Raw genomic sequence first — 14,452 nt, 5'->3', positions numbered from 1 at the left:
GATTGAGTTAACAAAATTGTTCATGGGGCCAGAACATATATTTAACACACACACACTATTTTATGCTTATAATTTTCCTTGATTTATTTGTCTACTTTTTTATCTGTAAAAGTGTAAACGTCAGCTGTATGTTCATGTCCCTTTTTTCAGGAGCACTTTAAACATCAGACCACATCAAACGATGTCATTTAATTTTACAGTTTTGTTTTGTTTTTTTTTTACTAAATAAGACATCCGACTTGCAAGTCATGTTGCCAGTTTGTATGTTAAAAGTTGAAACTGGCGGGCCGGATTCAAACGCTTGGTGGGCCGCATGTGGCCCTCGGGCCGTAGTTTGCGCACCCCTGACCTACCATCACAGTGGTCCTGCATCTTGAACATTATGCATCCTGGGGTGGAAAGAGTTACGACACCTCATAATGTGCTACAAATGTGAAATATGCTGCCCCCTGTTGGCCATGAAGTTCCTAATTGATTAGCGGTGTGGAATCAACCAAGTTCTTCTTCTCCTGTGGTTCTTTTGTGTGTGTGTGATGGGATAGACAAAGTGTGAAACAACACACACACCCAGTGGCTGAGGTGACATTGTTATTATACATGTTGTCAGCTTCTTCTGGCTCATTCCATGACGACACTCCAGGTGTTTGACAAGTTGAATGCATCGTGTCTGCTAACCTATGAACTGTCTCTGTTCATCTTTAGGGACAAGTTGTCCTGGAGGACAAAATGTCCAAATATTTTCATCCAAGGGACTCACACTGAAAGATTAAAAAGTGCCATTTTCAAAAAAATCACATTATGAGACTTTACTAGCATAAAGCCATGTAGGTTTTCCAAAAAAGTGGTGTAGGTGTTCCTCCTGCTCCTGTCACTCAGGCAAACGAGCAAAGCCAGGATCAAGTGTCTGCATCACAAAAGGAGTATTCTTTTTACAAAAAAGAGGTGAGCGTGTGAAAGTGTTGTGGTAAGCCTACTTTAGTGGAGCTGAGCCAGACGGCCATATTTAATCCATGCCACGGCGCCACGTTGTTAGCTGATATTTGGCCCTTATTCGCTCTGACCTGTAGAATGATGTTTGACTGCTCGCATCTCGTACGTGTACCCGATATTTCCAGGTGCCTCCGAATGTCTCATAAAAACTGATTTTTCTTCCATTAAAAGTACCTACTAACATTTTAGTCTTAATTCACATGCTTAAAATGACATCAATATGCATACATTTTCATAACAGTGTCTCCACTGCCACCCCTCCCTTCTCACGCAATGGACTATTCCATGTAACCGCACAAGTCCAGAAAACGGACGTGAAAGCAAACTCGTTGGCGCGGCGTGTGAGCAGATAGGAGGCATCAAAACCACTGAAGATGTCCCAAAAGATGTAAACATGAGTACAATAGCACTGCTACTAGCTAGTGTCAAACGAGGAGAATGCTTACAGATGAAGCTGAGAGTGGAAATTTTCCACGCAAAGTTGGACTATAGGAGTCTACAACTCTATAGGAGTTGTGGACTCCTATAGAGCAGCCTCACACCATAACCTGCATAGAATGCTTTCTAGATCTTCCAGAATCGGCACCTATTCAGCTGTGTGTTTTAATTTAATTTATTCTGGTCATATGTTGAACGAGCTGTTCTTTCTTCCTAGAGAGGCGTCAGTGTGGGACTTTTAGTTGGAAATGATACTAAAACTAAATTGACAAGAATATGAATTAATGTAAGCAATGCATCTCGACCCGAGCAGATCATAACCAATGCCGAAAGACCAGCTACCAGCATGACCAGCATATGTCAGCATATGTTGTGTTTTCATGTTGATATGCTGGTCTGGTGGATGTTTTGGTGATTGTATACTGGTCTGGAGACCACCTACCAGCATGAGTAACACAAGTATGCCTGTAGCTGGTCTATGCTGGTTTTTCCAACCAGGTATGGCCTCACTGGTTCTGATTCCTGGAATTTTTAAAGTTCTTCGGAACATTCTGAGTGAAAGCAGTTCATGAACGCGTAGTGGCTCGTAATTCTATTGTTCTCAGATTTGGCTGGAACAGTCTGAACCTCTTTGACAGGTTCCTCCAGAGAAGGTCAGAAGAGATTAAGTTTCTTCCTGGCTTTGGTTTCCTCTACTAGTGAAAGACTTTTAATTGACACCTTGCAGCCCAAATGAACCAGACACGTCCATCAACAGTTGTCTCTCTTCAGTACGGAACTGCTCGTATTCCTAAATTCCAACCCTAATTCCAACCTGGATGGCAAATACGGACAACCTGCTTTCCATTCCGAGAACAGTTGTGAGAAGATTAAGTTCCCAAATCTCACGTTAGGAACATGTGGAGACACTTTGAAGTCTTTGTTAACCTAATTGCATTATTGTAACAGGAACACTAGTGGGCTCCAAAGACAGGGGGGGTTAGCCCCGAGGGGTGGTTCCAAATGTGGCTAACATCGCCTTCTTCAATGAATTACATGAATATTATTCACCAGAACTGGTTATCGAGCACAGTCTCGCCCTGTGGAGCCTATCCCAGCTGTCTTCGGTCGAGATGCGAGGTACACCCTGGACTGGTGGCCAGCCAATCACAGGGCACATATAGACAAACAACCATTCACACTCACATTCATACCTATGGACAATTTGGAGTTGCCAATTAACCTAGCATGTCTTTGGAATGTGGGAAAAAAACGGAGTATTCAGTTTCTCCCACGCTCGAACTGGGAGAACATGCAAAAACAGAGAATCAAACCCAGGTCTTCCCGATCTTCTTACTGTTTGTGTGGTCTACATGCTGATCACTTCTCCACCATGCAGTCGCCTTGTGTTGGTATTTTACTTCATTTAGTTGGTTCAGGCCAAGAATAAGTACAGTTTTCTCAAATATGCATATATTTTTTTAAATAATAACAGACTGTATTCAAAGACAAAACAGCAATCATGTCTATTCATTATTTATTGAAAACCTGTGATAGCATAAGGGTGCAATGTTCAAACCGCTATGTAGTGAGGGACGACTGTACATTATTTTCTGTGGGAAAATAATAATAATGTGCCTTGGTTTGCAGGCTGCATGGCGGGTGAGTGGTTAGCATGCAGGCCTCACAGCTAGGAGATGTGAGTTCAATTCCATCTCTGTGTGGAGTTTGCATATTCTCCCCGTGCATGCGTGGGTTTTCTCCGGGTACTCCGGTTTCCTCCCACATTCCAAAAACATGCTAGGTTAATTGGCCACTCCAAATTGTCCATAGGTATGAATGTGAGTGTGAATGGTTGTTTGTCTATATGTGCCCTGTGATTGGCTGGCCACCAGTCCAGGGTGTACCCCGCCTCTCGCCCCAAGACAGCTGGGATAGGCTCCAGCACCCCCGTGACCCTCGTGAGCATAAGCGGTAGAAAATGAATGCCTTGGTTTGAGTACATTTCAGTTTTCATCGGCACCACTCTATACCAACATAGTTTTTTTTTTGCTCGTAAAATGTGTTTATTTTATTTTATATGTAATGTCCTACATAGTGGACAACGGTATTTAGTGAATACTCTTTTATGCAAAGGGCAAGGTTGTGAAATGCTTGTCCCATCAAAAGTTTTATTTTGACGCTTATTCTGCACTGAACAGAAGGTCACCTTGACAGTAATTATAGTTGAAACCTGCGTCTGGCTATTGACCACCTCAACGTAATCAAATAATAACAAATAGTATTATTATTAGCATTTTAGGGGAGCTCAGGCCAACCTAAAATAGAGTAACATCTAGTAACATCCATGACTGGAACTATTGGACTGATATCTACGTCTGGGATGTGCTGGACAGAATGTGGTTGGGTGTTCTGTTCCAATCTCCTCCCACTTTTTCATCCTCTTCCTCCGTCTCCTACAGGAGCATTCTGCGTCAGTTAGTTCTGTTCATCAGACCGGCTCCCGAGCGGCCCTGAAAATACGAAGACCCATGATTAGGAACAGCAGGACCAGAAGGATGGACAGACCGGTTCTCATGTTCCTGCTCCAGCTGACCCAAATGCAGATAGGAGGTAAGTCACTGCTTTCTATAGACTGCTTTCTATAGACAAGTTACTTTTACTAGTAACTAGTTACTTTTGTAGTGCAGTAACTCAGTGAGTAACTCAGTTACTTTTTTTTGAGACGTAACTAGTAACTATAACTAATTATTTTTTTAAAGTAACGTGCCCAACACTGCAAAAAATAAGGTTGGCTACTACTGACGATTTCACTTATTGTGGGCTATTTGGGAACCTATCACCCACGATAAACGAGGGAGCACTTTATCCGCATCCATTTCCCCTTCCTTTTTCCTTTTTTAAAATGAATTCTACACATAAACAGACAATTACAATGTTATACTTACAAAACGTGCAGATCCAACATCGCATCTTGTAAAAGCATCTTCCTGCTGGAAAATGTTGAGTCAATTGACTCACGCCCTTCACCAACTGCTAATTGTTGTTGCAATTTGGCACACGTGTTCTATCAGGGCTGGCATCCAGTGCTGCGGCGGGTGTTCGATGTCCGCTCGGCCACTTCCCCTGCGGCAACGTGAGCGAGTGCCTCCCGCAGGCTCTGCACTGCAACGGCCAGAGAGACTGTGCCAACGGCGCCGATGAGAGCCATTGTGGTAAGATTCCAGGTGGGGGCTGCAAAATCACATACGAGGTGACAGTGTTTCTTGTTTGTAGGAGACAATGTGGGTTGGGGAGACTTATTTGGCCAGAACCTTCATGTGGTGGACCGCAACCCGGTGGATGAGTGCTGTAAGTGTGTCTGTGATTACTGACTAGCTTACTCATTCATACGGAGCGTGTCATTTGAGTCGTGTGTGTGGGTAGTGTTGCAGGAGTACCCAGACAGCTGTCACTGCAAACAAACAGATGTGTCATGTGTGGGCGTCCATCTTCAGCATGTTCCTCAACTGTCCCACAATGTCACTTGGCTGTAAGTGAGCTCCAAATAGACTACATGCAGGTTTCACCCTCCATGGGGTGCCCAGTTTTTTGGGTTTGTCCTGGTCCTGATCCATAATGGATCAGTTACTACTTAGCTGACAGGAAGCAATACGTACAGCTACGAGAATACACATCTGCAAGTTCATATATTATGTGTGGAGTTCCCCAGGGGTCAATACTGGGGCCAAAACTGTTCAACTTGTACATCAATGATATCTCCAAAGTTACCAAAGACTTAAAGCTGGTATTATTTGCGGAGGATACCACTGTTTTTTGTTCTGGAGGGAGTACAGATGAAATCATTAGATAGGTCAGAGAAGAAATGGTCACACTAAAAAGATGGTTTGATGATAATAGATTGAACCTAAATAAAACTAAAATCATGCTATTTGGTAACAGCAGAAAAGACACACCCCAGCAAATACAAATAGACGGTGTGGACATTGAAAGGGTGAACGAAAATACATTTCTGGGGATCACAATAGATGAAAATATGACCTGGAAACCTCATATTACAAATATACAACATAAGGTGGCTAGAAATATTTCAGTATTGAACAAAGCAAAATTTATCTTTATTGCTCTCTGGTTCTACCATATCTTACTTATTGTGTGGAAATATGGGCTAATAACTATAAAAGCAATCTTCACTCGCTAAATGTACTGCAAAAAAGGTCAGTAAGGATAATTCATAATGCCGCCTACAGAGAACATACTAACTCCTTATTTGTAAAATCACAAATACTTCAACTTGCTGATATAGTTCATCTTCAAACAGCTAAAATAATGCATAAGGCTAAAAATAACCAATTAGCTTAAAATGTCATCCAATACTTCTCTACAATAAATATGATCTCAGGGAAGAAGTACATTTGAAACACTTCTATGCTAGGACTACGTTATGCCAGCCATAGCATTTCAGTATGTGGAATCAAACTATGGAATGGATTGAGTAAGGAAATCAAACAATGCACAACGATGAGCCAATTCAAGAAACAATACAAGAGGTTGATGTTTGCTAAATACAAGGATGAAGAGTCTTGAACCAGTCATGATGGGCTATATATATCACTATATTGACACGCACTATGGTACACATTATGGCATTGGATGCTCATATCACCGAGTACTTTGGTATGGGACAAAAAAATAAAAAAAAAAAAACAAAAAAAACAACCTTAAACTGTATTACAGAAAGCAGGAAGTGAACAAATGTAACAGTTACTGATTGTAAAAGTACCAGATGGAGGGGTAGGATTTAATAAGCTTTGCTTCTTCCTACTCCTTTTGGACATGTGGAACTGGGAACTGATTATGGGATGCACTCAATTGTAATCTGATGCATGTTCAAATGAAATAAAACCATTACAATTACCATTACCATTACCATTACCATTACCATTACCATTACCATCCCCATTACCATTACCATTACCATCACCATCACCATTACCATTACCATTACAATTACCATCACCATTACCATTACCATTACCATTACCATTACCATTACCATTACCATTACCATTACCATAATGTTCTGGTAAAACCTTTACGTTGCAGCTCGCTGAAGAACAACAGAATCCGAGCATTGTCTGACTTTGTCTTCTCAGAGTATCCGTCCCTGCAGAGACTGTGAGTGTCTCCAATCTGCATTTTAAATATCGGTGTGTTGTGCAGACCCACTGTTTGTGTGTTGTGTAGTTTCCTTCAAAACAACAGCCTTCATACCATATCCAAACATGCCTTCAGAGGTCTCTTCAGCTTGGAAAAACTGTAAGTAATCAATAAATGATTGATTTGTATCCCTCGTGTTTTATGTGATACACACAACATCATACCGTAGCTCTTCATCTATCTTCTCATCCGGCCTTGTCCAGGTTCCTGAGTGAGAACCTGATCTCCTCCCTCAGTCCTGGTGTGTTCAAGGACCTTTGTGCTTTGCAGTGGCTGTGAGTAGCTCGTATGCTTCTCGTTTTGTCCAGCACGCGAAGACAAAAAAAATAATATTGGAGGATTTCTTTCACCAGGATGTTGGATCATAACCCTCTGAGCAGCTTGACCCGGGACACTTTCCTTGGACTCCACTCTCTCATCTACCTGTGAGTACGTCTTTTTACTTCCTTTAGCCGCTCCATGCCGTCCCTGCCTTGTCTCTGCAGCTCCATGGTGGACACCTCCCTGCAGCAGCTTCCTCACCCCAGCTTCTGTCAGCACATGCCAGCTTTGAACTGGCTGTGAGTACGCTACATGCAAGATATTTCCAGCACTGAGCAGCCTTAGTGGTGACCACTTGATGTCGCTTTTGGCTTTATTCCAGAGACCTGGAGGGAAACCGCATCCAAACTCTCAACCGCTCCATCCTGAAAACGTGCAGCGACCTTGAAGTTCTGTTAGTAGACACATGCAAACAAATGGTCTACTGCTTAATAAAGATCATAAAGACTACGCAGCTTTTCTCTGCTTCTGTTTAGGTTGCTGATGGACAACAGGATCAGCAGAGTTCCAGAAAACACCTTCAAGTCTCTGTGGAGACTGGCTGAACTGTGAGTAACACTTCAAGCATTCAATTGTTTGAAGCCCCGACATGACCTGAACACTTGGAGTCAGATGCGCCACAAGAAATAAATCAAATAAACGGATTAATCAGTCATTAGATGAAGTACGTAAATTATTAGATACTACACTCATGTGCCACCTACAACTACAAGATAAAACATGGATCTCAAGCTACTGGTAGATCACCAAGGTAGTTTGGGTCGATCGTGGGGACGTCACTTTGGAGATATCATATGACATCAGTCAGCTGACATTAAGTGTTGACTCTCAAAATTCCATCCATCCATCCATTTTCCTCCGCTTATCCGGGTCCGGGTCGCGGGGGCAGCAGTCTTAGTAGGGATGCCCAGACTTCCCGGTCCCCGGCCACCTAGTTTTGTAATTATAGTAATGTCGCTGCCACGTGGTGTCTTTTGGGGACAGTCATATCAAGACTCACGTCTTCATTGGAGGTAAAAGTAACCTTAAATGTTCATTTACCTTTTTCAGTCATCATTCATAAGAATTTCTATGCATCTTTAATCGTTTTCCGCTTAACAAACTGTAATTGTAAAACCATAAAAACATGACTAATTATTGATTTGGTTAATGTCGGTTATTGATGCTAACCAAGGTACCCCTATTTGAGAATCAGTGTTTTGGCATACGCTGACATACACTGGATTGGGTTTTAGTATCTGTATGGTACAAACTGTATCAAAATTACCCCAATTTTGATACCAAAATGAGTCCCTTGCTGGAAAAAGTATGGACACCCTTGCATCCTAAGATATGATATTCATTCATTCATTCATTTTCTACCGCTTATCCTCACGAGGGTCCCAGCTGTCTTCCGGCGAGAGGCGGGGTACACCCTGGACTGGTGGCCAGCCAATCTCAGGGCACATATAGACAAACAACCATTCACACTCACATTCATACCTATGGACAATTTGGAGTGGCCAATTAACCTAGCATGTTTTTGGAATGTGGGAGGAAACCGGAGTACCCGGAGAAAACCCACGCATGCACGGGGAGAACATGCAAACTCCACACAGAGATGGCCGAGGGTGGGAATTGAACCCTGGTATATTGTATTGTTATTGTATTGTATTAAAATATACCACGCTGTTGTTCACTGTAGCATACTGAGAGCTGTTCCTAATGTTTTGACCACCTTTTGTGCAGGAATCTCTCCAGCAACAGGATCAGGGAACTTCCAAAAAACACCTTTAGGAGCCTCTGGCGGTCGCTGCTCAAACTGTAAGTGTTCCATGAAGTGCTCCACTTCCTTGAATTCCTTTTAAACCAGTCGTGCCTTGTTGCTAGGCAGAGTTCTTTCACCACAATTATTTCACCAATGAAAGCATGCCAATAAGGAGTATACGTATACACATGAATCTTCCAATTGAATCACTGCTCTGTATTACATATAAAATATGTGGTATAAAGAAAGCAGACAGTGCCATCTAGTGGTCAGTACCTGTTTGTTGTTGCAGAAACATTTCCCACAATCCTCTAGTCCGCCTCCAACTAGGCCACTTCAGCCACCTGAAGCATCTTCAGTCTCTGTGAGTCCTTGCACTCTCGGGAATGTACAGGCTACCTATCATTAAGGGGTCCACTTCCCGCAGGGCTCTGGAGGGCATTGACATTCCAGACATCCAGAAGAAGATGTTCCTGCCCATGGAGAACCTCTCTCACATGTGAGCGTGAAATCCTCACGTCATCCCATCTTCTCTTGTTCATCTGCCTCCGTCTTGTCCGCGTCCACAGTTACTTCAAGAGCTTCAAGTACTGCTCCTACGCTCCTCACGTCAGGTCCTGCAAGCCCAACACGGACGGCCTGTCGTCTTTGGAGGACCTGCTGGCCAGCTCGGTGCTTCGGGTGTTCGTGTGGGTCATGTGCTTCATCACCTGCTTTGGGAATCTGCTGGTCATCGGCATGCGCTCGCTGATCAGCGCCGAGAACAACGTGTACGCCGCCTGCATCAAGGTCCTCTGCTGTAAGAGCAAACCACCGGAAGTCACATTCGGAACTCTGTGGGGATGAATACAAACGCCGCACGCGACACTTTTTACTCTCAGGCGCGGACTGCCTCATGGGTGTTTACCTCTTCTTTGTGGGCGTGTTCGATGTCAAATTCCGGGGACAGTACAACCACAACGCTCTTGTCTGGATGGAGAGTGCAGAGTGTCGGATCATCGGGTTCCTGGCCATGCTCTCCTCTGAGGTACCAAACAACAACTTTATTTGAGCTTTATTATGTCTAAGGGCGAGGGTTGAAATCACATTTTACCATTCTTAAGTGTCACACAAGTGTAAAAAGAAGTGAAGCAGTCTCATTTTTTCCCCCCTCAGGTCTCCGTGCTGCTCCTCACCTACCTGACCCTGGAGAAGTTCCTGGTCATTGTGTTCCCGTTCAGTAACTTGCGTCCTGGAAAGCGTCAGACTGGGGTGAGCTCCATCCTCTTCAGCATCATCTTCCACTTAAGTGAGTGGATCATGTGTTGTTCTCCAAGGTGGTCCTGGTGTCCATCTGGCTGCTGGGCTTTGTTATCGCTGTTGTGCCACTAATGAACGAGGACATGTTTGGGAACTACTACGGCCGTAACGGTGTCTGCTTTCCTCTGCATTCGGACCGGCAGGAGAAAGCCACCGCTAAAGGATATTCAACTGTGATTTTTCTGGGTAGATGTTCATAAATCCCGTGAGGCCTTCATGTGTGCATTTTAGTATTTTTCACTTGTCTTCTCCAGGTGTGAATGCAGTGGCCTTCCTGGTGATCGTCTTCTGCTACTCCACGATGTTTTTCTCCGTCTATAAAACTGGCATCAACGCATCAGACGTGAGGAGCAGACTGCATGGAGATGTGGCGGTGGCCAACAGGTTTTTTTTCATCGTCTTCTCTGACGCCCTCTGCTGGATCCCGATATTCTTGGTCAAACTTCTCTCTGTGCTGGAAGTGGAAATCCCTGGTAATATTATTCAGAAGAAGACTTAAAGTTGTATTATCATGTTAAATTATGCCCAAGTTTCAGATTATGATGTTTGTGCATTTGGAAGCGAACCCTGAAAAAAGTTTGGGATGGCTCCGAACGTTCGGTTTCAAGTCGTTGTGACGTCACAGTGAGCCAGTCTTGGACAAAACTCCCTGAAACCGAACGTTTAGCGTTCAGAGTAGTTGTGGGTGTGGGTGACTTCTCACAAGGCTCACTGTGACGTCACAGTCAAATCACCCGCTCCATCCAGCCGGTGTCTTCCGTATATGGGCGTGCCCGGGTACAAGCTCTTAGCTGTACAAGCTACGAGTCGGACCAGTCACAGCGGAGTGGGCGTGCCCAGATGCGGGCTGTGGGTGGAATAAATTCAAACAGACAGTTTTGAAAATCTAAGCAAATACAGCTGGAATAGGTGCAGATTCTGGAAGGTCTAGAAAGTCTTCTGTGCGGGTTATTGTGTGTAGCTGCTCTATAGGAGTGCAAACTCAATACAAAGGGCCAAAAAATTAGCTTAATAGGTCCCCTTTTAAATTGAGGTCCAGTTAAACTGTAGTGGGAGTAGTTAGCTCGTTTACACCATCATCTAATTTCCATAATAATCCATAAAAAATGGATGCTGTGGGAGACAAAAAGTGAGTCCAAAACATGAAAAGCAAAAGAAATATTTTTGTGTGTATCAATTCACATTTGCATCCCTCAGCTGTAGAGTCCAAGACCCATCTCTCAGGTGGTCTCGACCCCCCTGTTTGGCCATGTCCTGGGTTCAGCCGCCAATGTTCACGTTTGACCAGAGGAACTGTGTTAGCAAAGCAAACTGACTAAACGTTGTGTGCTTGACCAAAAATAACAAGAGTGATGACTCCTAGCGTGAATGCCAACTGCACTAGCGGTGTGAAACCCAAACCAGGTGATGCATAGCAACACCCAACAGACGACTGAGCTAAAACTGGGATTTAAATGTATAAGCCCAGGAGTGTAAATAGTGTAGTTAAACTGTGAGTGACTCAGGGTGATGTTTTCTATGGTGTGATATTAGATTAGAAGTATGAAAGGAAGACACCCTATACTCCCACTTGCATAAATAGTGCTTAACAGTCACTGAGCATTGTGTGTGTACAGCCCAAAAGCTGAACTTGGACATAATTACGGAATATAGGCAAGTTTTTTTTTTGATGAAGGCCCACTCCCACGTCAATACCAATATCATCAGTCAATACATATGTGGTCCAGAATCGTGTGAACGCAACTGTAACATCACATGAAAGCGTGCTAAAACACACCTCTTGTTGTGCAGGCACCATCTCCAGCTGGGTGGTCATCTTCATCCTTCCCATCAACAGCGCTCTGAACCCCATCCTCTACACCTTGACCACCAGCTTCTTCAGAGAGCAGGCGAGCTTCTACTGTGTCGCTGGCAGAGGAGACATGCCTTAAAGAAGGACCGCAAAAGCCTCACCTTTTCCACCATCCTGATGTATGTACATGCCAAGGGCGCCTTGCTAACAAACCCCCCCCCCAGTCCTACAGCTGGCTGCGGCTGATCTTCGCTATGCCAGGGAACGGTTGGCCGTTGCAAGTATGGACCCGACGGTGGGACTAAGATGTGTCGAGATCTTTGTCTTGACCAAGAGAATGAGCTTTGACGCCTTGCTTGGAGGCACTGTGGACTCACGAGGGAGAGGAGCGAGTGATCAACTGTACAAGTATGAGCACCTTCAAGACTTAAAGCCCATTGGTGTTACATATTACATTATATTAGCCTGTTACCATGACAACTCAGACGGGAAAAACAGAAATACATAAAAGCAAATATTATTCCATGTTTACCTGCAGTTAAGATTAATTGCACCGTTACGCTCTATGTGTGTTATTGTTTCACAGTAAGTTGGAATGGGAGAGTGTAACTTAGCATCATTACCTTTATTGCCGCTAATCTATTTATTGTTACATTTGTTGTATTTCTCATGATACTTAATAGTTTTTACAAATTGTAACCATTTCAAATCATGATATCATTTTTGTGCTCTCGAGATCTCGAGATGTGCAACACCAGCTCATAACATGAAAAGACAACAAATGTAACAACGACTCCATCTTGTGTTGTATTCAAACACACCATCTGCACTATTTTGAATTGCTATACACCTCAAGTTACAGGACATTCTTGCAGGATAGACCTGAACCGGATGAAATCATTTGGTATTTGTGTGTATCGCTACTTTGATTTATTTTCTGTGTGAAGTAGCTCACACTGGTCATAAAAAGATAATTCCGCTTCAACAGCTTTAACATTGTGATGTTGTGCACATGATATGATCATTGTGGTGAAACAAGTATTGTATTGTGTTTTAAAATTGTGAATCTACCAGTATAGAGAACTGAAGCCTTGCTCCACTTCCTGCTTTCTTTCAACATGACAGTTCTCTATTCTTATCCGTGAAACAAAACCAACAAATGCATGCTCGCTGGACACAACATTAGGTACATCTGAATCATAAATGAAGATTCGACCTTATGTTGCTAAATAAGTCGACAATATGCCTATACAGTGTCAATTTAAAAAAGTACATTTTGCATTGACTATCATTAGAGTGTGCCTAATAAAGTAGCCACGTGAGCTACGTGCAAAGATCACTAAATCCTAAAATGTATTGGAGGTCACCATATAAAGAAACACACAATGGTGACCAGGATGTGTACATGCTGAATAGGCACACACACACACACACACACACACACAGTACATGTCTGCCATTTGTTTGCACAGCTGCCCAAACGTGTCTTTTAGCACACAAACACATTCATTCTTTTCCTTTTTTCCATCCTTTCATGAGTGGAGGCTCAGCATCCTTCCATAGCAGGTGTCCTGCCCTTGGACCAAGGTGCGCCCCTAGCGACACGTTGATGGGCACGGGTGACAGCCAATGGGAGACTTTCTGGGCCCCAGTTTCCAGAGCGGACGCCTGTGATTGGTTGCTAGGGGCGGAGCCTGGGCCATCTCTGGCTGTGCTGCTGTCAGCCTGGAAGCGGCAGAGGGACGAGGGAGAGAGGACTGATGAAAACAAGCCATTAAAGCCCTAAAAGAGGACAATCGGCGTCGAGGGATGGCCTAGCGATCGTACACGTCGACGAAGAAAAGGTACGGTGTAGTTGAAGGCCGACAGTTAACTGTTGTTGCGTTGTTGTGTGACGCCGTCTTGTGCTGACCACAAAGGCTAGCGATGGATGTTTTGATCGAAGATATGACGACCACCAGCCTGGCTTAGCTTGTTGACTAGCGGGCTAGCTTCAGACGCTTGTCTGCTTGCAATAATCGCCATTAAGAGGAGGTGAGTAACGTTTCGTCCTCTTTCATCCAGATATGGGGAACAATGGCAGCCTGCTCAATATGCTAGTTGAACATTTGGGAGAGAATGAGCTTACACGGTAGCTTGGTGGCTGTCAGGAAAGCAGTCAAATTAGCAATGCTAATTGCTAATGTGAGGCAGCGATAAAGCCGGATGATAAGATCATGGTGATAAGACCTGATGACAATTATCATGGTGAAATCAGTGGAATGTTACTTTGAGCAGGAAACTAATGAGGCATGCGTCACACAGTTGTAATGACTGTGATGATTAGCTGTGTTCATGACGTGATTTGAGTCTATTGTGATGTTGAATGCAGTGAAGAGCCACTTGGACTGTGAGTGACTCTGCTTTCAGCATCTCTCAAATTAATCTGCTACTTGTAATGGACGCGCCCATAAAATGCCTATTTTTAAAACTCTAAAAAAGAACCTAATAATATGCCTCACACATTTGTGTTAAATAGTAAAAGGTACCAGACGTAGACGGGGCACCGTCTACTTACTAGCCTTTAGCCTGGTTGTAAGCCTACCTAACAACCAGTATATTAACCTTGTTGCATTCGAACACAGCTGACCGTCCTAAGCTAGTATTATGCTGGACATTGTGTCAAT

The 14,452-nt window shown here is 43.6% G+C and overlaps 1 protein-coding gene across 1 annotated transcript; it reads left to right on the top strand.

The window, feature by feature from the left end:
• Nucleotides 1-3,938: 3,938 nt before the first annotated feature.
• rxfp2a (relaxin family peptide receptor 2a) lies at nt 3,939-12,032 on the top strand. The gene is given in 21 exon segments (XM_058087125.2): nt 3,939-4,020; nt 4,482-4,622; nt 4,684-4,758; nt 4,834-4,939; nt 6,514-6,585; nt 6,655-6,726; nt 6,831-6,902; nt 6,981-7,052; nt 7,113-7,187; nt 7,271-7,342; nt 7,425-7,496; nt 8,677-8,751; nt 8,988-9,059; nt 9,123-9,194; nt 9,265-9,494; nt 9,577-9,722; nt 9,851-9,946; nt 10,012-10,180; nt 10,249-10,467; nt 11,786-11,881; nt 11,884-12,032. Coding segments are annotated over 21 exon segments (2,235 nt in total).
• Nucleotides 12,033-14,452: the final 2,420 nt, after the last annotated feature.

This window comes from Doryrhamphus excisus, linkage group LG21, assembly GCF_037039965.1.
Source record: "Doryrhamphus excisus strain RoL-2023G ecotype Guam linkage group LG21, RoL_Dexc_Guam_v1.1, whole genome shotgun sequence".
NCBI classification, from domain to species: Eukaryota; Metazoa; Chordata; class Actinopteri; order Syngnathiformes; family Syngnathidae; genus Doryrhamphus; species Doryrhamphus excisus.
Note: the sequence above shows the minus strand (reverse complement) of the source record. Positions and strands in the feature narration are given on the sequence as shown.